General features: G+C 41.4%; 1 protein-coding gene across 1 annotated transcript in view; it reads right to left on the reverse strand.

Moving 5' to 3' along the window:
- PCNX2 (pecanex 2) overlaps positions 1 to 23,810 on the reverse strand; it is a 279,402-nt gene that overhangs the window by 129,721 nt on the left and 125,871 nt on the right. The window contains exon 19 of the mRNA XM_032608446.1: positions 23,625 to 23,775. Within this exon, the coding sequence (XP_032464337.1) occupies positions 23,625 to 23,775 (151 nt within the window). The remainder of the gene's footprint in view (positions 1 to 23,624; positions 23,776 to 23,810) is intronic.

Below are 23,810 nucleotides of genomic sequence, written 5' to 3' on the forward strand. Positions count from 1 at the left end.
ATGCACGACCTTTTTCCTGGACTCCAAACCAGTATATCCAACTCTCCAATATATTTTGAATGTCTAATAACCATCTCGAGCAAAGGTCTTCATTCCATGCTCTCACCTATACCTACTCCTCCCGTGTCTACCATTCATTCATTCCACACATGAGCCAGACACTCTGCCAGACATTTTTCTTAGGCACATGGGAAAATGAGCGCCCAAAACATTATAAAACTCTGCCCTCATGGAACTTACCCTCTAGTACAAACAATAAACAATCAACATAATAAATAGGTAAATTACACAGTACATTATGAAGGATGGGTGATGAGTGAAAGAACAGAGTAGAGTGAAGAGGATCAAGAGTTCCTGGGGCTTCCCTGGTGACGCAGTGGTTGAGAACCTGCCTGCTAATGCAGGGGACACGGGTTCGAGCCCTGGTCTGGGAGGATCCCACATGCCATGTAGCAGCTGGGCCCGTGAGCCACAACTACTGAGCCTGCGTGTCTGGAGCCTGTGCTCCGCAACAAGAGAGGCCGCCATAGTGAGAGGCCCGCGCACCGCGATGAAGAGGGGCCCCCGCTCGCCACAACTAGAGAAAGCCCTCGCACAGAAACGAAGACCCAACACAGCAAAAGTAAATAAATTAATTAATAAACTCCTACCCCCAACATCTTCTTTTAAAAAAAAAAAAAAGAGTTCCTGGTGTTCACGTGGGCTACAGTGTAAAACAGGGTGGCCTGGGAGGCATAATTAAGAAGATGACATTTGAGAAGCAAGATGCCATTTGGGCATCATCTCATTAAAGGGCACCTCACCTAGTTTTCCAGGCCAAAATCCTTTCCTTAGTCTCTTTCATATCTTACATATCCAACCTATAAGCAAATCTTACTGGCTCCACCTTCAAAATCTATCCCAAATTCAGCCACATTTTTCCTCCTGTGCTGCTATCACCCTGGTCCAAGTCACCATCATGTCTAACCTAAAGAAACTTCCTTAAAACTGGTCTCCTTGCTTCTTTAATGTCCCACAACCACAGATTAATCCAGCCAGCAGCCAGGGGGATTTTTTTTTTTAGTGTTTATTTATTTTTACTTGTTGACAGTTTGCTTTATTTATTTATTTATTTATTTATTATTTATGGCTGTGTTGGGTCTTCATTTCTGTGCGAGGGCTTTCTCCAGTTGTGGCGAGCGGGGGCCCCTCTTCATCGCGGTGCGCGGGCCTCTCACTATGGCGGCCTCTCTTGTTGCGGAGCACAGGCTCCAGACGCGCAGGCTCAGTAATTGTGGCTCACGGGCCCAGTTGCTCCGCGGCATGTGGGATCTTCCCAGACCAGGGCTCGAACCCATGTCCCCTGCACTGGCAGGCAGACTCTCAACCACTGCGCCACCAGGGAAGCCCACCAGGGGGATTTTTAAGACTTCGTTACTACCCTATTAGTGAGTCTCCAATGGCTTTTCATCCTAATTATGATAAAACCTGCAACAAAGAAATTTCATTTAGCTGATCTCCAAAGAGACACACTCCCCTTTTTTTACGGAGCTGATATTGGGAAGTGGCTGCCCAGCTGGGGATTCCATCTCCTGGTTATTCCTTGCATACAGGAGGACCACGTGACTTGTTCTTGCCAAGAGAATGCGAGCAGACTTGTGTCACTTCCAGGTCAACTGGTTAAGTACTGGGTGCATGGTACTCCATGCTTCTTCTCCCCTCTACCTGCTGGCTCAGGGATGTTAGGATTCCATAGTGACCTTGAGAGCATAAGGTGATGGATTCCTAATACTGAAGAAGCCTGGTCCCCAAGTGACCATGACCCTCCACTATGCAAAGGACAGTGACTAGGAAAAATCTTTTGACCACATCCCACCGGACTCTGCATGAACAAAAAATAAACTTTTGCTTTGCTAATAAGCCACCACGATTTGGGGGTATTTGCTATGATACTCAGCCTCCTCCTGTCTCTTGAGTAATAGAAAATCTAATGTCCTTACCACGTTTTAGAAGACCCTTATGATTTGGCACCTTGTTACCTTTTTGATCTTATTTCCAACCGCCTTCTCCATTATTCACTCTCTTCCTCAGTGATGTTCCTTGAATATTAAATACACCACGTTTTTCCCCTTTCAGAAGCTTTGCGTTTGCTGTCCCTTCTGCCTGGGACTCTCCTCTCTGGATATTTTGATGACTCACTCCCTCATCCTGTTTAGGTCTCTGCTCAAGTGCCACGTCCTTAATGGGTCCTCTCCTGACCACCATATCTAAAACAGCCTCCTCCTTTCATGATTTCTTTACTGTAATAAATGTTTCTTTATAAAACATCTCAATTTGATATCTTATTTGTGTCTTTATTTGTGTGTTATTTAGCATCTGCTTTCCCAATTACCAGGTAAGCTCCATGAGGGCAAGGACTTTGTCTTGTTCACTGCCATATCCCCCATGGTGACACAGTAATCCTTCAATAAATATGGGTTGAGCAAATGAATGATCTCCTTGGCTCCAGTTTCTTTATACACCATCTGTTTTTCTGTCCTGTTGCCACCAAAGATCTGTTACAAAGGCACATCTAGCCATGGTATAGCTCATAGCCTTCATTGTTCTCCACTGTGTCTGTCCATACACCCAAGTACAATGCCTTAATATGGCATATAGGCTTTCCATATTCTGCTGCTTTGTAATTCTACGTAATCATCTTCTATCAGTTTTCCACCTAAATTCTATACTGAACTGGTTACCTAAATTATCGATGCTGGATTTTTAAAAACCTTTTCGTTTAACTCTTTTATACAAAGACACATGCATAAAATACACACACATAGAGCTGTGTCCCTGGCACTTGGCTTAAGAAACAGCCTCAAAGCACCCCCATGCCTGCTTACAGTCACTGCCCCACAAGGTAACCACTGTCAAATCCCTGAACACCATTACTTACTTTTGCCTACTATTCTTCTTTTTTTTTTTTTTTTTTTTTTTTTTTTAATTATTTATTATTTTTTTTTGCGGTACGCGGGCCTCTCACTGTTGTGGCCTCTCCCGTTGTGTAGCACAGGCTCCGGATGCGCAGGCTCAGCGGCCATGGCTCACAGGCCCAGCTGCTCCGCGGCATGTGGGATCTTCCCAGATCGGGGCACGAACCCGTGTCCCCTGCATCGGCAGGCGGACTCTCAACCACTGCGCCACCAGGGAAGCCCTATTCTTCTTTTTTTATAACATAAAACATTGGCTGTATTCCCTGTGTTGTACAATATATTCTTGTATCTTATTTTTTTTATACAGCAGGTTCTTATTAGTCATCAATTTTATACACATCAGTATATACATGTCAATCCCAATCTCCCAATTGATCCCACCACCACCACCCCCCACCACTTTACCCCCTTGGTGTCCATACGTTTGTTCTCTACATCTGTGTCTCAATTTCTGCCCTGCAAACCAGTTCATCTCTACCATTTTTCTAGGTTCCACATATGAGTTAATATACAATATGTTTTTCTCTTTCTGACTTACTTCACTCTGTATGACAGTCTCTAGATCCATCCACGTCTCAACAAATGACCCAATTTTGTTCCTTTTTATGGCTGAGTAATATTCCATTGTATATATGCGCCACATCTTCTTTATCCATTCGTCTGTCGATGGGCATTTAGGTTGCTTCCATGACCTGGCTATTGTAAACAGTTCTTCGATGAACATTGGGGTGCATGGCTCTTTTTGAATTGTGGTTTTCTCTGGGTATATGCCCAGTACTGGGATAGCTGGATCATATGGTAATTCTACCTTTAGTTTTTTAAGGAACCTCCATACCGTTCTCCATGGTGGCTGTATCAGTTTACATTCCCACCAACAGTGTAAGAGGGTTCCCTTTTCTCTACACCCTCTCCAGCATCTGTCTGTAGATTTTCTGATGATGCCCGTTCTAACTGGTGTGAGGTGATACCTCATTGTAGTTTTCTTTTTCTTTTTTTTTTTTTGCGGTACGCGGGTCTCTCACTGCTGTGGCCTCTCCTGTTGCGGAGCACAGGCTCTGGACATGCAGGCTCAGTGGCCATGGCTCACAGTCCAGCCGCTCCACGGCATGTGGGATCTTCCTGGACCAGGGCACAAACCCGTGTCCCCTGCGTCAGCAGGTGGACTCTCAACCACTGCGCCACCAGGGAAGCCACTCATTGTAGTTTTGATTTGCATTTCTCTAATAATTAGTGATGTTGAGCAGCTTTTCATGTGCTTCTTGGCCATCTGTATGTCTTCTTTGGAGAAATGTCTATTTAGGCCTTCTGCCCATTTTTGGATTGGGTTCTTGGTTTTTTTAATAACAAGCTGTATGAGCTGTTTATATATTTTGGAGATTAATCCTTTGTCCGTTGATTCATTTGCAAATATTTTCTACCATTCTGAGGGTTGTCTTTTCATCTTGCTTATGGTTCCCTTTGCTGTGCAAAAGTTTTTAAGTTTCATTAGGTCCCATTTGTTTATTTTTGTGTTTATTTCCATTACTCTAGGAGTGGAACAAAAAAGATCTTGCTGTGATTTATGTCAAAGAGTGTTCTTCCTATGTTTTCCTCTAAGAGTTTTATAGTGTCCTGTCTTACATTTAGGTCTCTAATCTATTTTTAGTTTATTTTTGTGTATGGTGTTAGGGAGTGTTCCACTTTCATTCTTTTACATGTAGCTGTCCAGTTTTTCCAGCACCACTTATTGAAGAGGCTGTCTTTTCTCCATTGTATATCCTTGCCTCCTTTGTCATAGATTAATTGACCATAGGTGCGTGGGTTTACCTCTGGGCTTTCTATCTTGTTCCATTGATCTATGTTTCTGTTTTTGTGCCAGTACCATATTGTCTTGATTACTGTAGCTTTGTATTATATAGTCGGAAGTCAGGGAGTCTGATTCCTCCAGCTCCGTTTTTTCCCCTCAAGACTGCTTTGACTATTCGAGGTCTTTGTGTCTTCATACAAATTTTAAGATTTTTTGTTCTAGTTCCGTAAAAAATGCCATTGGTAATTTGATAGGGATTGCATTGAATCTGTAGATTGCTTTGGGTAGTAGAGTCATTTTCACAATATTGATTCTTCCAGTCCAAGAACATGGTACATCAGTCCATCTGTTGGTATCATCTTTAATCTCTTTCATCAGTGTCTTACAGTTTTCTGCATACAGGTCTTTTGTCTCCCTAGGTAGGTTTATTCCGAGGTATTTTATTCTTTTTGTTGTAATGGTAAATGGGAGTGTTTCCTTAATTTCTCCTTCAGATTTTTCATGATTACTGTATAGGAACGCAAGTGATTTCTGTGCATTTATTTTGTATCCTGCAACTTTATCAAATTCATTGATTAGCTCTCGTAGTTTTCTGGTGGCATCTTTAAGATTCTCCATGTATAGTATCATGTCATCTGCAAACAGTGACAGTTTTACTTCTTCTTTCCAATTGTTATTCCTTTTATTTCTGTTTCTTCTCTGATTGCCGTGGCTAGGACTTCCAAAACTGTGTTGAATAATAGTGGTGAGAGTGGACAATCTTGTCTTCTTCCTGATCTTAGAGGAAATGCTTTCAGGTTTTCACCATTGAGAATGATGTTTGCTGTGGGTTTGTTGTATATGGCCTTTATTATGTTGAGGTAGGTTCCCTCCATGCCCACTTTCTGGAGAGTTTTTTATCATAAATGGGTGTTGAATTTTGTCAAAAGCTTTTTCTGCATCTATTTGTTAATATGGTGGATCACAATGATTGATTTGGGTATATTGAAGAATCCTTGCATCCCTGGGATAAATCCCACTTGATCGTGGTGTATGATCCTTTTAATGTGTTGTTGGATTCCGTTTGCAAGTATTTTGTTGAGGATTTTTGCATCTATATTCATCAGTGATATTGGTCTGTAATTTTCTTTTTTTGTAGTATCTTTGTCTGGTTTTGGTATCAGGGTGATGGTGGCCTCAGAGAATGACTTTGGGAGTGTTCCTTCCTCTGCAGTTTTTGGGAAGAGTTTGAGAAGGATGGGTGTTAGCTCTTCTCTAAATGTTTGATAGAATTCACCTGTGAAGCCATCTGGTCCTGGCCTTTTGTTTGTTGGAAGATTTTTCATCACAGTTTCAATTTCATTACTTGTGATTGGTCTTTTCATATTTTCTATTTCTTCCTGGTCCCGTCTTGGAAGGTTATACCTTTCTAAGAATTTGTCCATGTCTTCCAGGTTGTCCATTTTATTGGCGTAGCACTGCTTGTAGTAGTCTCTCAGGATGCTTTGTATTTCTGCGGTGTCTGTTGTAACTTCTCCTTTTTCATTTCTAATTTTATTGATTTGAGTCCTCTCCTCTTTTTCTTGATGAGTCTGGCTAATGGTTTATCAATTTTGTTTATCTTCTCAAAGAACCAGCTTTTAGTTATTTTGATCTTTGCTATTGCTTTCTTTGTTTCTATTTCATTTATTTCTGCTCGGATCTTTATGACTTCTTTCCTTCTGCTAACTTTGGGTTTTGTTTGTTCTTCTTTCTCTAGTTCCTGTAGGTGTAAGGTTAGATTATTTATTTGAGATTTTTCTTGTCTCTTGAGGTAGGCTTGTATAGCTATAAACTTCCCTCTTAGAACTGCTTTTGCTGCATCCCATAGGGTTTGGATCATCGTGTTTTCATTGTCATTTGTCTCTAGGTATTTTTTGATTTCCTCTTTGATTTCTTCAGTGATCTCTTGGTTATGTAGTAACATATTGTTTAGCCTCCATGTGTTTGTGATTTTTACGTTTTTTTCCCTGTAATTCATTTCTAATCTCATAGTGTTGTGGTCAGAAAAGATGCTTGATATGATTTCGATTTTCTTAAATTTACTGAGGCTTCATATGTGACCGAGGATGTGATCCATCCTGGAGAGTGTTCGTGTGCACTTGAGAAGAAAGTGTAATCTGCTATTTTTGGATGGAATGTCCTATAAATATCAATTAAATCTATCTGCTCTATTGTGTCATTTTAAGTTTCTGTTTCCTTATTTATTTTCATTTTGGATGATCTGTCCATTGGTGTAAGTGAGGTGTTAAAGTCCCCCACTATTATTGTGTTACTGTCGATTTCCACTTTTATAGCTGTTAGCAGTTGCCTTATGTATTGAGGTGCTCCTATGTTGGGTGCATATATATTTATAATTGTTGTATCTTCTTCTTGGATTGATCCCTTGATGATTATGTAGTGTCCTTCCTTGTCTCTTGTAACATTCTTTATTTTAAAGTCTGTTTTATCTGGTATGATTATTGCTACTCCAGCTTTCTTTTGATTTCCATTTGCATGGAATACCTTTTTCCATCTCCTCACTTTCAGTTCGTGTGTGTCCCTAGGTCTGAAGTGGGTCTCTTGTAGACAGCACATATACGGGTCTTGTTTCTGTAACCATTCAGCAAGCCTGTGTCTTTTGGTTGGAGCATTTAATCCATTCATGTTTAAGGTGATTATCAAAATGTGTGTTCCTATGACCATTTTCTTAATTTGGGGGGCTTTGTTTTGGTAGGTCCTTTTCTTCTCTTGTGTTTCCCACTTAGACAAGTTCCTTTAGCATTTGTTGTAGAGTTGGTTTGGTGGTGCTGAATTCTCTTTTGCTTGTCTGTAAAGCTTTTGATTTCTCCATCGAATCTGAACGAGATCCTTGCGGAGTAGATTAATCTTGGTTGTAGGTTCTTCCCTTTCATCACTTTAAGTATATCATGCCACTCCCTTCTGGCTTGTAGAGTTTCTGCTGAGAAATCTGCTGTTAACCTTATGGGAGTTCCCTTGTATGTTATCTGTCGTTTTTCCCTTGCTGCTTTCAATAATTTTTCTTTGTCTTTAATTTTTGCCAATTTGATTACTATGTGTCTCGAAGTGTTTCTCCTTGGGTTTATCCTGTATGGGACTTGCTGCACTTTCTGGACTTGGGTGGCTATTTCCTTTCCTATGTTAGGGAAGTTTTATACTATAATCTCTTAAAATATTTTCTTGGGTCCTTTCTCTCGCTCTTCTCCTTCTGGGACCCTTATAATACAAATGCTGTTGCGTTTAATGTTGTCCCAGAGGTCTCTTAGGCTGTCTTCATTTCTTTTCATTCTTTTTTCTTTAGCGATGACTTCCACCATTCTGTCTTCCAGGTCACTTATCCATTCTCCTGCCTCAGTTATTCTGCTATTAATTCCTTCTAGTGTAGTTTTCATTTCATCTATTGTATTGTTCATCTGTGTGTGTTTGTTCTTTAATTCTTCTATGTCTTTGTTAAACATTTCTTGCATCTTCTCTATCTTTGCCTCCATTGTTTTTCCAAGGTCCTGGATCATCTTCACTATCATTATTCTGAATTCTTTTTCTGGAAGGTTGCCTATCTCCACTTCATTTAGTTGTTTTTCTGGGGTTTTATCTTGTTCCTTCGTCTGGTACATAGCCTTCTGCCTTTCATCTTGTCTATCTTTCTGTGAACGTGGTTTTTGTTCCGCATTCTGCAGGATTGTAGTTCTTCTTGCTTCTGCTGTCTGCCCTCTGGTGGATGAGGCTATCTAAGAGGCTTGTCTTGACTACTATTCTTGTGTGTCTTTTGCTCAGCATTGTTTGTAAGATTCCTCCACATTTTTGTGTGCAGTTGTCATTTGTTCATTCTCACTGCCATATAGTCATCTACTACATGAATATACAGAGAATTTTTCCAGTCTACTGTTCATGGACATTTGGTTAGTTTCCAGTATCTACTGTGAAGAGTGCTGCTATGAACATTCTTTATATGTCCTTTGGTAAACACGGGACATTTCTGTGGAGTATATATCTAGGTGTGGAATCACCAGGTTATTAATTGTGCATATAGGAAGGTCCAGGAGGTGCCACCAAACAATTTTCCAACGTTCTTGTGCCAATTTACACGCCCACAAACAGCGTGAAACTTTCCTTCCATTTGCTCCACATCCTTGCCAAAACATTTTCCCCCTCCTACATTTTGGCTGCGCTGGTGGGTGTACAGTGGTATCATGTTATGGTTTTATTTTGCATTTTCCTAATGACTAATGCAGCTGAGTGCCTTTTCATGTGTTTACTGGCCATTTGGATATACACTCTTGTAAAGTGGTTCTTCATGTCTATTGCCTGGTTCTTTTTCCTATTGAATTATATGTCTTTCCTTCCTGATTTTAAGAGTTCTTTATACATGCTAGGTATGAGTCTTTAGTCACACATATGCATTGGGAAAATCTTTTCCCATTTTGTGGGATGCTTTTTAACTCTCCTAATAGTATCTTTTGTAAAAAAGAAATAATTTTAATATGCTCCAAGTTCTCATTTATCCTTCCTTTTAGAGACTTTTGTGTTCTGTTTAAAAGACAAAGATCATGACCACCTTCTACTTTCCTCTAAACTTTAATTGGTTTACATTTCACATTTAGATCTGCAAGCTACCTAGAATTGATTATGGTGTAGAATACACTTACAAGATAGGAGTTGAGACTGATGGCTTTTCCATATGGATATCTAATGGATCATCACCATCTATTGAAAATAACTTCTATTTCCCCCTGCACTGCAGTCAAGTATGCTGCTTAATATGTCTTTATATATGTGCTGGGGGCCTTCCTGGAATGCCCTTCCATATTTCCTACTTGAGAAACTCCTCATCTTTTTCCAGAATTTGTCATCCTGCCATCTGGAGCTTTCCTTGGCCACCTCCCCACCCCCTCGCTGCTCCCAATACAATCACCACCAATGGTTGCCAGGGGCAGGGCATTCGAAGTCCATCTCAGTGGGAGGAGGGTTTAACACTGGCACTGTCTAGAACTGTCAGCATATGATGATAATAAAAAGGAGTCCAACTTTTAATTGGATTTATTATTGTTTTTAAATTATTTATAAACCATGCACCCCACTTTCTGCCTGCATTCTGTATATATCACCTTTAGTTTTGAGGCAAAATGTGTTATTCCTTTGAGCCATTACTGTACACTGTGAATTCTACAATTATAATACCTGTCACACCAGAGCAAGTATTCATTTAAATACTAATCTTCCCGCTAGATTGTGAGTTTGTCAAGAGTAGGTGCTGTGTCTTAATCAGTTTAGTATTTCAAGTACCTAACAGAATGCCTGGCTTAGAGTTAGGGTTCAATAAATGTTCATTTATCATCTTATCATTTTTAGTGGTTGGGGGGAACTCTGAATAATTAAAATAAACAGAGGGACTTTAAGAAAAGCAGCCTCTTGGAATTACTTTTTTGATTACAAAACAAAAAGCTTTCTAACTATAACATATTAAACAACATTTCCTATTTTAATCTCTCATAAAGTACAGTCAGTTAGAGCTCGGTTTCCTTCTATGCAAAATTATTTTTTCTGATTTCTCAATTTATAAGATATCAACAGTGTCAGACTGAGGCCATCAAATCAAATGCAATTCAGCCTGCTTATAAAAATACTTTCATAGAGTTCTATCAACATTCGTCACCAATTCAGAGAAACGTGACAACCTTAGCTAGATTCCTGCAAAAATATGTAAATTAAGAGAAATATACGCTAACCTCATCCTGCAGGACTATTAGGAAAACATCTGAATTAGAAGAAACATTTCAGTGGCTCATCACCGAAGGATGACCTGGGTGCCATCTGGGTGGGGGAGTGCAATCCAGACTTTCAAATGCTTGTCACATTTAATTTCAGCAGATGATACTTTCCAGTAAGTGGGGATAACGCTAATGGAGTGCAGGCAGTCGATCCCATTGCAGTGCACAAGGATTTACTGCAGACAGCGATAACAAATATGGGTTTGCCATAGAATTTCAGTTTATCCATTCCAGAAACACACAAAGCAATGAACATCAAATAACACAGAAATCACTAAGAAGCTCTGAATTCATCATCCATGTCTTTCCAAATACTGGAGAGCGAAAGTACTTATTCAGTGAGATGTTAACCCTCTGTGTGCATGTGTGACACTGTGTCATAGACACAACTGTAAGGCATGTCAATAAGATGTTTAGTCTTGGACTGTAAGCAGTAGTCTGCTGCCAGCCTTTGGAACAGCGAGTTTGTAGAACTTGTGTTCAGTATGGCTGAAATAACACATATGGACAGGTAAGGCCCTAGATCTTTAATAACCGGTTCTCTAGTCAGAAGCAAACAACATGATAGCTACAAAGGAGCTCTCTGTCGGAGTGTGGAAGGACAAAAAGGACTTCAGGAGAACTAGAAATCAATTCTTTCATAAGTCGCAAAAACCTTTACTGCTTGATAGCAACCCTAGGGTCATACACACACACAAAAAAGACTGGTTACACTGCATAATTCAGCTCTAGCTTACTACCTGAGGTGCTGCCAGGGAAATGAAAGTGACAACAGCTGACATCTCAATGTGACACAGAAGCTCCACATGCCTCCCACTGATTAATTCTGAATCTCTAGATGCAGGGACTGTGAATACATTTTACACTGTCTGCATACACCAGCACCAGTATACATACTGTATGTTAAGGGAAAAACATTTTAGGTAAAGATTCACCCCAAGGCACAGTTTCCCTGGCTGGTGTTTACAACATCTAGTCAAAGTGGGAATGGAAAAGGATGTGGAAAGGGAGTTAAAAATCAGTATTTAGGAAGGACACAGTAGAGAGAAAATCCCGGAGGTCACCAACCCCACACTCCCGACTTCAAGCTCTGCTACTCTTGCACATTGAAAGAAAATCAATTTCACGTTGATACTTATATATCTCTAGAATCCTTCTAAGTTCAGTCATTTATTCCAAAGAAATGCTACAATCTCTAGACTGTAGAAAACGTGTAATGGTAAATGTCCTGGATGTTTATATTTGAATAACAATGTAGCAGGAAGCTAAAACGGAAGTGCAATCCAGAATCCTGAATTCTAAAAGACTAAGCTTAATCTTTCCCTATGGGGGTGGCCGTGGAAAGCTAATAAAACGAAAAGCTTACAAAGGCAGTAACGTGATAAATATGTTTCTTAAGTCTCCAAATTGTCACAGTATTCATACAAAGTCAATTTAAAGAGAAAATCTTTGCAACGATAGTTTATAACTGCCTTTCTGTAATGTCCCGTATATGCAAATAGACCATAAAAAGACATTTCTTTAGCATTATTATTTCTCTTGTCCCTGGAATATTAGGCCCTTGAGAAAAAGAATGCAAACCAACCCTGCTGTTTACAAGTTTACATATGATTTATCACTACTGAATGCTTTAAATTTTCTCAAAGGCTTTTCAGGTTGTGTTTTATTTAGATGCTTACGTTGCTAAGACAAGACCCTCTCAATAATTAAAAGTTAATCAAAAATCCTCGGGATGCTTCTATCTTCAGGAAGATAATTTGCTCCAATTCAAATCTTGAATTACGACTGACTTAAGCTTCGAAGACATGAGGCTTCCTGCTTCGCAGGGGCCAGATTGTTTATAAGCATTTCAATAGGGGCTCATCTCGGTTCAGCGGGCCCAGTCACCCTGAGGCAGCTAAGGCAAAGAGACCCTGCAAAATGGAATTACCACGTCCAAGGTGATTGTGCCCTCTTATTATAGGCAACTGCTTTTCCTATGAGCATTTCTCACTCTCATCTTTCTTCCTGGGCAAAATCTCAGGTTGCAAAGTCCTTAGCACAAACATGTACACATGCCATGGTTTATTTTCTTAAAAAACAGACTTCACTTCCCAAACCAGTAGTGTGAATTGAGTCATCATTCTTAAATGTAAAGCAAATCACACCACCCCACCACTCAAAGCCGATAATTCTGCATAAGATAAACCCAAGGTCCTCACGACCTTCCCATTCCCAAAAAAGCCAATTCAGGGTGAGCCTGTGGCTTCTTCTCTCCCACTCTGAAGGCAAACCCCCCCCCCTTTATCTTTCAGGCCTCAATTAGTTGTCACTTCCTCATAGAAGCCTTTCTTTTCCCCTCAAATCTAAATAAGGATCACTTTATAACTCTCTCCTAGCCCCCTATACTTTTCCTTCATTGGACGTCAAACACTTTACGAATATATTAATCTGTGTGATGAATTTTCATCTCTCTACTAAAGCCAGGGGTCCAGGGCTGTCTTTCCCCATTATATTCGGTATTTAGCACTATACTCTGTCCATAGAAGCCACTCAGTAGATTCAGGTGACATCACTGACCATTGGCTGATCATTAACATAATTAACTAAAGCAGACACCTAATACAACAAAGTTTGAGAAGCTGGGGCTTCCATGGTGGGGTACTGCCTGCCTTGTAGGAGTTCGGGATCTCCTCTAGCCAAAGTGCTCTCACTTTCTCAGTTGGTTTGCCCCTGGGGTGAGGTCATGCTGGCCTTGCTCCCCAGTGCTTCCCCAGCATACTGCATGGTCCCTGGCATGTGATACGTTCCATAAATACTTCTGAATGACTTAATAACTATTATCAGGTTCAACATTATGGTAAACCTCTCAGAGAAAGACAAGGTGGGAACATTCAGGAATCAGAATATTAAAGTTCATATTTTTCAAGGAATAAAATTTTTTGGTTGTTTCTTTAGTGGTTTTTGACTTTGGGACCATGCTTGAAAAATTCTTTTTCTCTTCCCCTGACCGAGATTACATAACTTGACCTATATTTTCTTGCAGTGCTATTCTGGTTCTTTCTTTCTTCTTTTTCCTTTAAAACAATTTACATCATTAATCCATCTGGATTTTCATGTGATACAAAGTCTAAGTCAATTTTTTAAAATGTTTAGCTCATTTCCCCAAAACTATCCCACTGATTTTTTTTAACATCTTTATTGGAGTATAACTTCTTTACAATGTTGTGCTAGTTTCTGCTGTATAACAAAGTGAATCAGCTATACATATACATATATCCCCATATCTCCTCCCTCTGGCATCTCCCTCCCTCCCACCCTCCCTATCCCACCCCTCTAGGTGGTCACAAAGCACCGAGCTGATCTCCCTGTGCTATGCGGCTACTTCCCACTAGCTATCTATTTTACACTTGGTAGTGTATATATGTCCATGCCACTCTCTTACTTCGTCCTAGCTTGCCCTTCCTCTTCCCTGTGCCCTCAAGTCCATTCTCTATGTCTGTGTCTTTATTCCTGTCCTGCCCCTAGGTTCTTCAGAACAATTTTTTTTTTAAGATTCCATATATATGTGTTAGCATACGCTATTTGTTTTTCTCTTTCTGACATACTTCACTCTGTATGACAGACTCTAGGTCCATCCACCTCACTACAAATAACTCAATTTCATTTCTTTTTATGGCTGAGTAATATTCCATTGTATATATGTGTCACATCTTCTTTATCCATTCATCTGTTGATGGACACTTAGGTTGCTTCCATGTCCTGGCTATTGTAAATAGAGCTGCAGTGAACACTGTAGTACATGACTCTTTTTGAATTATGGTTTTCTCAGGATACATGCCCAGTAGTGGGATTGCTGGGTCATATGGCAGTTCTATTTTTAGGTTTTTAAGGAACCTCCATTTTGTTTTCCATAGTGGCTGTACCAATTTACATTCCCACCAACAGTGCAAGAGGGTTCCCTTTTCTCCACACCCTCTCCAGCATTTATTGTTTGTAGATTTTTTGAGGATGGCCATTCTGACTGGTGTGAGGTGATACCTCATATCTCACTGATTGTTTTCATTAATTCAGTGGAGAGTAAAAATGTGTTCTTCACATCTCCTCAAAGGGATGGAGAAATTCTTAGGCGACTCAGGCAATAATGTACTCTCTCTTCTTGGTAGAATGGTCCTCTACTAATATCAAACCATCGTTTTTAAAACTAAAAATACTAGTGAAATCATTTATCAATTTTTCACATGAAGATGGTTAGGTCAAAATGTTCACAAGAAAAGGGTTAAGAGAAACTTTCAGATGTTTTCACCACGGGCACATGAAGGAAGACACTTCTTGTGAGAACAACCATCTTGCCAAGAGCAAGGATTCTCCTCTTACTCATTTTTGTATCCTCAACACCCAGCACGGAGCCTAGTACAGAGCAGGGGCTTGATGAATGGCAAATTTACGAAATCAGAATTCCTCCCCCAAGTGAAGTGTGATTTGTATGTTATTTACACGACAAGATTACTTAAAAACACCATTTCCACTTCTCCACTGGCATCTATGTATATTATCCTATCATAAAGTACCATGAGGGTTAAGCTGTTTCAGATAAGATCCCAACTGAGTCAGGCCTCATCACAGGGGCCTCACCTACTGCACCTGGGAACCGACATTGTTCCTCCAAACGGCCTCCTTCGTTCAGCCCTTCCCATAAGTGCTGGGCCCACGGAGCCCAAAGCTGCTGCGGTGCCGTCCTGCATACGTCACGTCTTGCGTATGAAGACTTCCTGATTTTCAGTGTTAGTTTATTTCTCCTTCTGCAATTATTTTATTTCTGCATTGTTTTAGATTTATCAGCAGTCTAGGAGAACCCCAGTGGGCAGCTGGTAAAAACCCCGTGGCTTGCTGGAGAGAGAGCTGCGGTGTGAGGTTGGCCCCTGACCTCTGAGCCCTGTCCCCAAACCCTTTCCCCCTTAATACTGCCCGAGGTTGGCCTGTGCTTCTCCAGGCCTCCCCCGGCCCCGCTCCCCTTCAAGCAGAGGACGCTGGATTCTACTTCTCTGTTTTCCCGCTACCGTGTAAGCCTGGTTTCACTGCCGGTCCCCTGCAGCCCCCTCCAGGCTTGTGGAGACTGTGACACAGAAAGATAAGTTCCCCAGTGGAGTAGGAGGGCAGAGGCTGGCAGGCAGGGAAAGAAAAGGAGAGGACGAGAAGGCGCATGAAAATTATAACAGTGCGAATAAATAAGGCAGCCTGCCAACTGGCAGGCTATTTTCTGACACATCAGCTCTAAGCCACTTCTTCGGCATTTGGAACACTCTCTCCCATAGAAGCATCGCGGCAAATGAGACTGTTACTCAGCTAGCACTGGTTCAGTTCATGCTTCAAACGGTTTGAGTCACATTGAAATAAAGAGGCGTTGGAGGGTTTTCTAGGTCCCTAACTATGTCCTGATGCTAGCATCTTTTTATGTGGGGAGACAAAAGGAGTAAGGAATACATCCTTCTTCCCAGAACTATGGCATCTCCTCATCACACACACAAATGAGACCTTCCCAAAGACCCCACACAGCCATTAGCTTCTAAATTCAGACAATGCCTGCTATGCCGCCTTCTTTCCCCTAGTGCTCTATACATTTCAGAGGATTTTTACACGCATCTTCAGGTTGGGGTTCATCTCCATGGAAATTCTGTGAACTAAGTCATTCAGGGAGTCCTGTCACCTGCCAACAAAAGTTTCAAAACACGTCCATCCAGAGTATAAAGGGCCACCTACTGCCTAGCACAATGGGTGAAACAAGACACAAAGGGAGGTGCAAAGTGATTGAACTTCAGGATCCCGGGGAAGAGAAGGAACAGGATGTGCTTACCGAGTATACTCTGCCTGCCGAGGACTCTGCCAAATGCTCTACGTGTATGATCTTGATTAACTTCATTCCGCAACAAATCTGTGTGGTAGGAACCCCCAGTTATAGATGAATCACAATAGTTAAGCACAACGAGCGTGGGACAGAGACGCTAGCCCTGCGTCTCTTTGGAAACAAAGCTAGCCCTGCTTTGTTCCAGAGCCTGTTCTCTGGGCCATGACACTTGAATTCCCTCCTGAACTTTCCAAAAGCTTCCTGCAGGGGAACATCTGGTCCCATATAAAGGACCAGGAGCTGTGGAGACATCAGACTTTTCAATGGGAAAACAATGGGACGTTAGTTTAGAAAACAATGGGACGTTAGTTTAGAATTCTGAAAGAACTGTTGACACCCTGACAAGCTACACACTGCAAACTCTCCATTAAGTGTGAAGTAGAACAAAAACACTTTGAGGTACATGAAATCTCAAAACGTTTCCTTCCCACTCACCCTTTCCCTGCCGTGACTGGAGAATATGCTTCATTCAAGAAGAGGGAATAAACAAAGAACAATTGGAGCAGGTTCCAGAGGGAGCTGGGGAAGGGATGGAACAAGATATAGTATCTGACAAGTCTGCCTGGGTGGAAAATTGAACTGAGAGGTGTTTTACATAGTTATTGGAAAGGCTAGCAGATGCAAAACCAGAAATCTGAACAAGAAAGGAAACGCAATCACGGCACACTACTGGACTAGATGTGAACAACAGTTAGACTTTCTGTATGACATTCTTTCTATAGGACATACACATACATGAATAGGAAAAAACGGAGTATGTGTTCAACAGAAGTTATATTGGGAGGGAGGAGAAGCGGAAAATGTAATGTATGAGGGAAGGTAAGCGACATAAATCTTTATTACTCATAACAGGAAGCCAGTAGACATGAAAATTTGAAATATCAAGAAATAGAAGAACATGCACATTATTTAGAAGAATTATGGTAAATACCAGAAGAAATACCTAAAGTAGAACGTAATTTTTCCTGGAGAGGGGGAATCAGACGGGAAAAAGTTGACCAGGGTCTGCTGCTTTTCATTACAACTTGTTCTCTTTGGTTCTTAACACTATGTATTACTTTGATATAAATGTAAAACACATTAGAAAAAGCAATATCTGTCAGAATCATGTCTCTCCCATGCGGAAACCAGTCTATCTGCAAATCAACAGGCAAGATTTGCCAAAATGCAAAGTAAATTTCATTTAAGAATAACAAATTCAGGACTCATTTGTGAATTACTTTTATAATAGTGAATACGGTTAAATTACAGTTTAAATGAGATTTTTCAGTTGATATGTTCAGTAATTTCTATCATCTTTTATCCACTTATTCTAATGTGTCCAAAAATTATAGCTTAAGCTTTTTCAGCAAGAGGGATGAGACTCTGTGTATGTATCTTATCATACACATAGACTGGAGTCCTTCAAATAAGCCTTTACCTCCAGGCTTTTCCTGTCTACAGGGAACTCTTTCTTCAGGAAATTTACAAGGCACTAATCATTCATTCATTCATTCAATCAATATTATTAAACAGCTACTACGCAGCAGACACTAATTCAACATTTAGTTATAAAATCTCATTTACTTCCATTTTATGTGTACAACCAACCAGTTGGAAAAGCTTGACCAATGAACGTGAAGTTAACTGTAACCTCTTCACTGGGCCTTCTACTTCTTTGTATTTGCTGCATGGCTGGGCGCAGTGCTGACCCTCCATCACTCTGTGTGTAGCAATCATGGGGCTTCTTTTCGAGCACAGCCCTAGCTTTGTTCACTAGGTCGGAAACTCTCTGGTGACAGAAACCACATCTTAGTCAACCTATCTCACTGGATCACCGGTTTGGCATCATGTAGGAGCTCAATAATTATTTTCTTTCTTTTTTTTATATTTTTACTTTATATTGGAGTAGAGTTGATTTACAATGCTGTGCTAGTTTCAAGTGTACAGTAAAGTGATTCGGTTATACATATACATGTATCTATTCTTGTTCAGATTCTTTTCCCATGTACGTTATTACAGAATACTGAGTAGAGTCCCTTGTGCTACACAGTAGATCCTTGTTGGTTACCTATTTTATATGCAGTAGTGTGTATATGTTAATCCCAAACTCCTAATTTATCCCTCCCCCCTACACCTTTCCCCTTTGGTAACCCTAAGTGTGTTTTCTAAGTCTGTGAGTCTGTTTCTATCTTGTAAATAAGTTCCTTTGTGTAATTATCTTCTCAATGAATAGTACCTTCACAAGCATTTTCTGAGCGAATAAATAAGTAAACCAGTGAATGCCGACAATGAACTTATTCTATGTCTCAATCTCCTTTAACTCCACTAAGACCCACTTTTATGGTAAGAGTATGGCCATCAAATCGGATCATTTCAACTTTTCTTAAATTCTCAGGAGCCAAGAATGATAATATTACAGAAATTACTTCCTGGGGGACTATGTGAAAATGGGACCCAACTCCATTATTCCCTTTCGAAATAACATAATGCCTTTGGAAAGTTCTTAGAAAAAAAAAATTTTCAAACAGACCCAACTTCTTATTCTTTTACAACAGGCGCCAATAAATGAAGTCATTTTTCTAGAATCATCATCGTAATTCAGGATAACAGATTTGCTTTATTTTCTAAAAACCCAGTGCTCCTTAAACAGTGAGTCTCAAAAGTTGCCTCCTTGACTAATATGGTGCCATTTGTAGTGGAGTCTACTCTGCTATTTTCAGCACGATTTGCTTAGATTGGTGGGGAATAGAACAATGAAAAAAGCAACTTCACGCATACCCATTAGTATCACTCAGTTACACCCACATCGCCGCCATGGTTCATTTGCCTGCTGAGCTGTACTGTGATTCCTACAATTTTACTCCTTCAGCTTAAATATTGATGAAACACCTTGCTGGGGCTAAGATGGGATAAGGTTTACTTAAATTAGTCTCAAAAGTAAAGAAATGAACTGGCTCAAAAAGATATTTCCATTTACAGTCTTTCAAGTTGCAACACAGTTCCATTTTATCATAGTCTGAATTTTATATCAAAATTAATTTCGTATCCCCAAGTAATTTTACATATCAAGTAAAATTGTATTTCAGAGGCATGCAGACAGGGAAGTAAACTGAAAGAAAGTATACGCCCCAAGTTTAAAGTCTGTTCTCTCAAATGTAGGGCTGATGAGATTTAAGTTAAGTACAAAACACTGGGGGTCCAGCGAGAGCAAGCAGATGTATTGCTCAGAGTCACTGTAGAGAATATGCTGCAAAAGGAGGCTCAGGGGAGCAGCTGGGAAGTTACTCTGGTCTAGGTGGTCAGGGATGGACCTCGTGGGGGGACTGATTTTTGAACAGAGACCTGAAAGATGAGTTGCCTGGCCTGAGTCTAGGGAAACTTAAGAAAAGCATCCCAGGCATAGGGAACAGCAAAGAGAAGGCAGTGGGAGAATGTGGTGTGTTTGAGAAACCACAGGAATGTTCAGAACTTATGGTGGTGAGTCTGTTTCAAACCAGGGATTAAAGCTTTGTAGCGTTAGCACTGGACTATGGCGTGTTTAACTCTACGGGACCCAGTGCAGTGACGTGGCTCTTTGGGGTAACGACGGCAAGAGCAGTCTGAGGGCCACGTGCAAGTTGCACGCGATCTTCCCACCGCACCGAGAGCAGCGTGGGGAAGACGAGCATCCGACCGGAGGGAGTGAGGTCACCTGGGTTCTGGTCGCTCATTGGCCACCAACTTAGTGGAACCCTAGTTAACATCCCTTGATGTCTCTGGGCGTCAGTTTCCTCCTACGTAAAGTGGTGGGATAGGATTCTATGAACTCTGAGACAGAGACACAGCACACATGCCTCGTCTTATACACCAATTCCAATTGGTAGCGATGTCTGCCTCTGGCCCAAGGATCACAGTGGTATCCACAGACCTGCCGGCCCTGCTCTGCTCTTCTTTTCCAAAATATTGTGTGATCATATGAGAAAGAAGATTTGGCATATGTTCACATTAAAGGTATATGATCGGCTTGAATTTCCTGTGCATGTTTTCTTGCTAGTAGAAGAAAGAAAGAGTGAAATAGCTAAAAAGGCAGAAAGGTGGGCAGGAAGAGGAGGAAAGGAAACTTAGGCTGTGGATGATACCAAAATGAGTAAGGGGTCATCAACAAGTTCATACTAACAAACACATTGTAAGTATTTGGATTTTCCTTCCAACACACATAATTTTGAAATGCAATCTGTTTTTCATTACGGGCCTAATTTGTCAAATCTATTACCCTTGGCTAGATTTCAGGTAGCTTATAAACAGCTAATGTAGGCAAGTAAGAAACACCCACCAAGCCTCTGCTGGAGCCTGTGGTACCAGGGGTGAACGTCTCCCGCCCACCCTACAGGACAGAAGCCCAGAGCTGCCCTCTCACTCGCTCCTCCAAGAGGGGAAGTCAACATACAAACACACTCTCCTTTCTTGTTCTTGAATCTTGTACTGAAAGGTCATTCAGAATTTCAATATCTAAATGATTCTAATCTAGACTGGGTACTGTTAGATTACAGGAAAAAAAACAATCGCGCTCAGACACACACACAAATCCCAACTGCCCACTCTTATCTTTCAGTGTGGAATTCCACACTCTGAATTGCCACCATAAGGAGAGCCCACGCCTGATCTGTCTTATTTTCCTTTCTCTTAATTTGACAACTTGCCTGTTCTCACCCCAAGGCACTTAAATATCTAGGCACAGATACAGATGCTATAGATACAGATATGCCATTTCCTGAGTCAGCATCTTACCTCAATCCCCATCAACTGCTTACCAATGATGCCAAAACAATACTCCACTAACTTCACTGCAACTTAGCCTTTCTAAATGTTAAGACAATGAAAGGGAAATGTGGCCCCAACATTGCAGAAGTTCTACAGAAACTGGTCTTTTCTTCAGGTTGCTCTACTGACCCACAAGAATGGACCTTTCCCTTTAAGTGGGCTGAAAAATGAACTGACTAATATCAACTGCGCCTGCTCTGAGTCTATCTTCCTTCCGTTTTTATAATACTGATAATAATTTGCATTTAAGTGGCACCCAACATTGAACACAGCATTTACAAACCACATTATGGGGGCTTCCCTGGTGGTGCAGTGGTTGAGAATCTGCCTGCCAATGCAAGGGACACGGGTTCGAGCCCTGGTCTGGGAAGATCCCACATGCTGCGGAGCAACTGGGCCCGTGAGCCACAACTACTGAGCCTGTGCGTCTGGAGCCTGTGCTCCGCAACAAGAGAGGCCACCATAGTGAGAGGCCCGCGCACCACGATGAAGAGGGGCCCCCGCTTGCCACAACTAGAGAAAGCCCTCGCACAGAAACGAAGACCCAACGCAACAAAAAATAAATAAATAAATTTAAAAATAAATAAATACTCCTGTTCTCCGTTTAAAAAAAAAATTAAAAACAGGAAAATTTAAAAAAAAGAACCATATTATGCAGCTTGATCTTTGGCGAGCACCTGGTGTCGTAAGTGGGAAAAGCAAGCGTCTGAGGGTAGAGCAATCTCAGCTGCCCTCCGCCACCTTCTAAACCCTATGCTGGCAGCAGGTCCATCAGGCCATGTCTGTCCTCTAAGCAAAACCCCACTTTACTGATTTGGCTGTTTCAAATTAAGGCAGCTCCTGGTAGCCACCCAGACATGTTCCTTGAAGAAGCCCTCTCTATTTCTGACAGCATCATAAGTGACTCTTTTGTTTCTTTGTTTTGTTTTGTTTTTAATTAATTCCCCTCTGCCCTTTTACGTTGGTTACACTAGTCCACTGAAGTTACTGATGACAAACCTGGCGGGGCCCAGTACATTCCTGTGAGTCAGCAAACCGTGGTGCTACTACATTCCCTCATTCCTGGAGGTAGAGATGACACCTCGTTTAACATGAGCTAGTTATCAACTATAGCCATCAACTGTGACTGATACGCCTGAAAATGGCGATAAATCAATCCTTCCGTCATCTGTTCAATCACAGAGGCTGGGGAGACCTAGCAAGAGAAATTCCTGAGTTTTTTTATTTAGAAGCTCAAACACTGTCGGGGTTACCAGGCTACTACTTGATGGTGGCCTGACTCAGCCCAGGGAACTGCTAAGTCAATCAAGTACAGGTCTGTGTGTGGGTCCAGTTCTACGTGAACAAAGCAAGTTCAACAAAATTCAAGGGTTCAGTGAGCAAAATTCCAAGGTCAGCCTCTGCTACATCCCTGCCCTGGTTTTGTGGAGGGTGAAAGGGCGGTCAAGTGATGCTATTCTTGGTCCCCAGTCAGCTGAAGCTGGAACAACATAAACTTCAGGTCTTGAAATGGAGCAGGACCCTACGGTCTTTCCTCCCCCAGCCCATGTCCTCTGCCTGCCTTCTGTCTGTGGAAAAACTTAGCCAATGAATAAGTTTAATCAGAGAAGTGAGAAAATGCAGAAGCAAAGGAAAACGAGACTAAGTAATAATAGTTCAGTCATTAAGCAAAGTTAAGGACCTTTAGTCCCTCCTCAAGGGCTAAAGATCATACTCCGAGCCATATCCTGTGAGCTGTCTTGTAGATACCGAAACCCTCACCAGGGGGACGAAGTTAACTACAAGATGCCATGACATAAGCAGCCACAATTCCAAGAGCTGGCCTCAAAGAAATAGAAACAAACCGACCCTGGAACTGCAGACTAACTGCACCTGAAACAATCAAGATGACGCTTGGTCAGACCACCGATGACCAATTTCAAGATGACGGCCAGAGCTGACTGTGCTGTTTCTGCGCGAAGCCCCCTCCCTCCATCTATAGAAGCTCCTGACCCCTGGTTGTCAGTGCAGGGGAGCTGGCCTTTGGACGGGCATCCACCCCCGCATCCAAAATAAAGCAAACTTTCCTTTCCACCAGCCTGGCCTCTTTATTGGCTTTTGAGCAGCGAGCAGCCAGGCCCCACTTTCGGTTACAGTCTGAGTGACATAAATTAATGTTTCCTCAATAATAATAACCAATCATTTTTAGAAAATATACTTCTAATTCACCCCACTTCAACTTTCTTGTTCTGGGAACAATATGTACACTCCAAGGTACACACACTCTCCTTTTTTTATTGTGGTGAAACATACACAATGTAACATGCACCGTTGTCACCATGTTTAAGGGTACAGTTCCGTGGCATGAAGTGCATTCACACCGCTGTGCACACCCTCCCTGTAAAGGATGCCACCCGCTTACATCACATTTGTATGAGAGATATTTTACTAACCTCTCACTTCCTGTTGCTGATACTCTTTGCTTTTAAGGACGGGGTGTGAAATCCACATCCACGGGTGATGCTTGCGGAGCTGTGGGAGCAGGTAGTGGGTTACAAACCCCACAGCGCCGGCCAGGACAAACAGCACGATGCTGAGAAACGGCTGCGACAGAAGAGGGTAAGAGTCAGTGTGCAGCC

The sequence above is a fragment of the Phocoena sinus genome, chromosome 16 (genome assembly GCF_008692025.1).
Source record: "Phocoena sinus isolate mPhoSin1 chromosome 16, mPhoSin1.pri, whole genome shotgun sequence".
Classification (NCBI taxonomy): Eukaryota; Metazoa; Chordata; class Mammalia; order Artiodactyla; family Phocoenidae; genus Phocoena; species Phocoena sinus.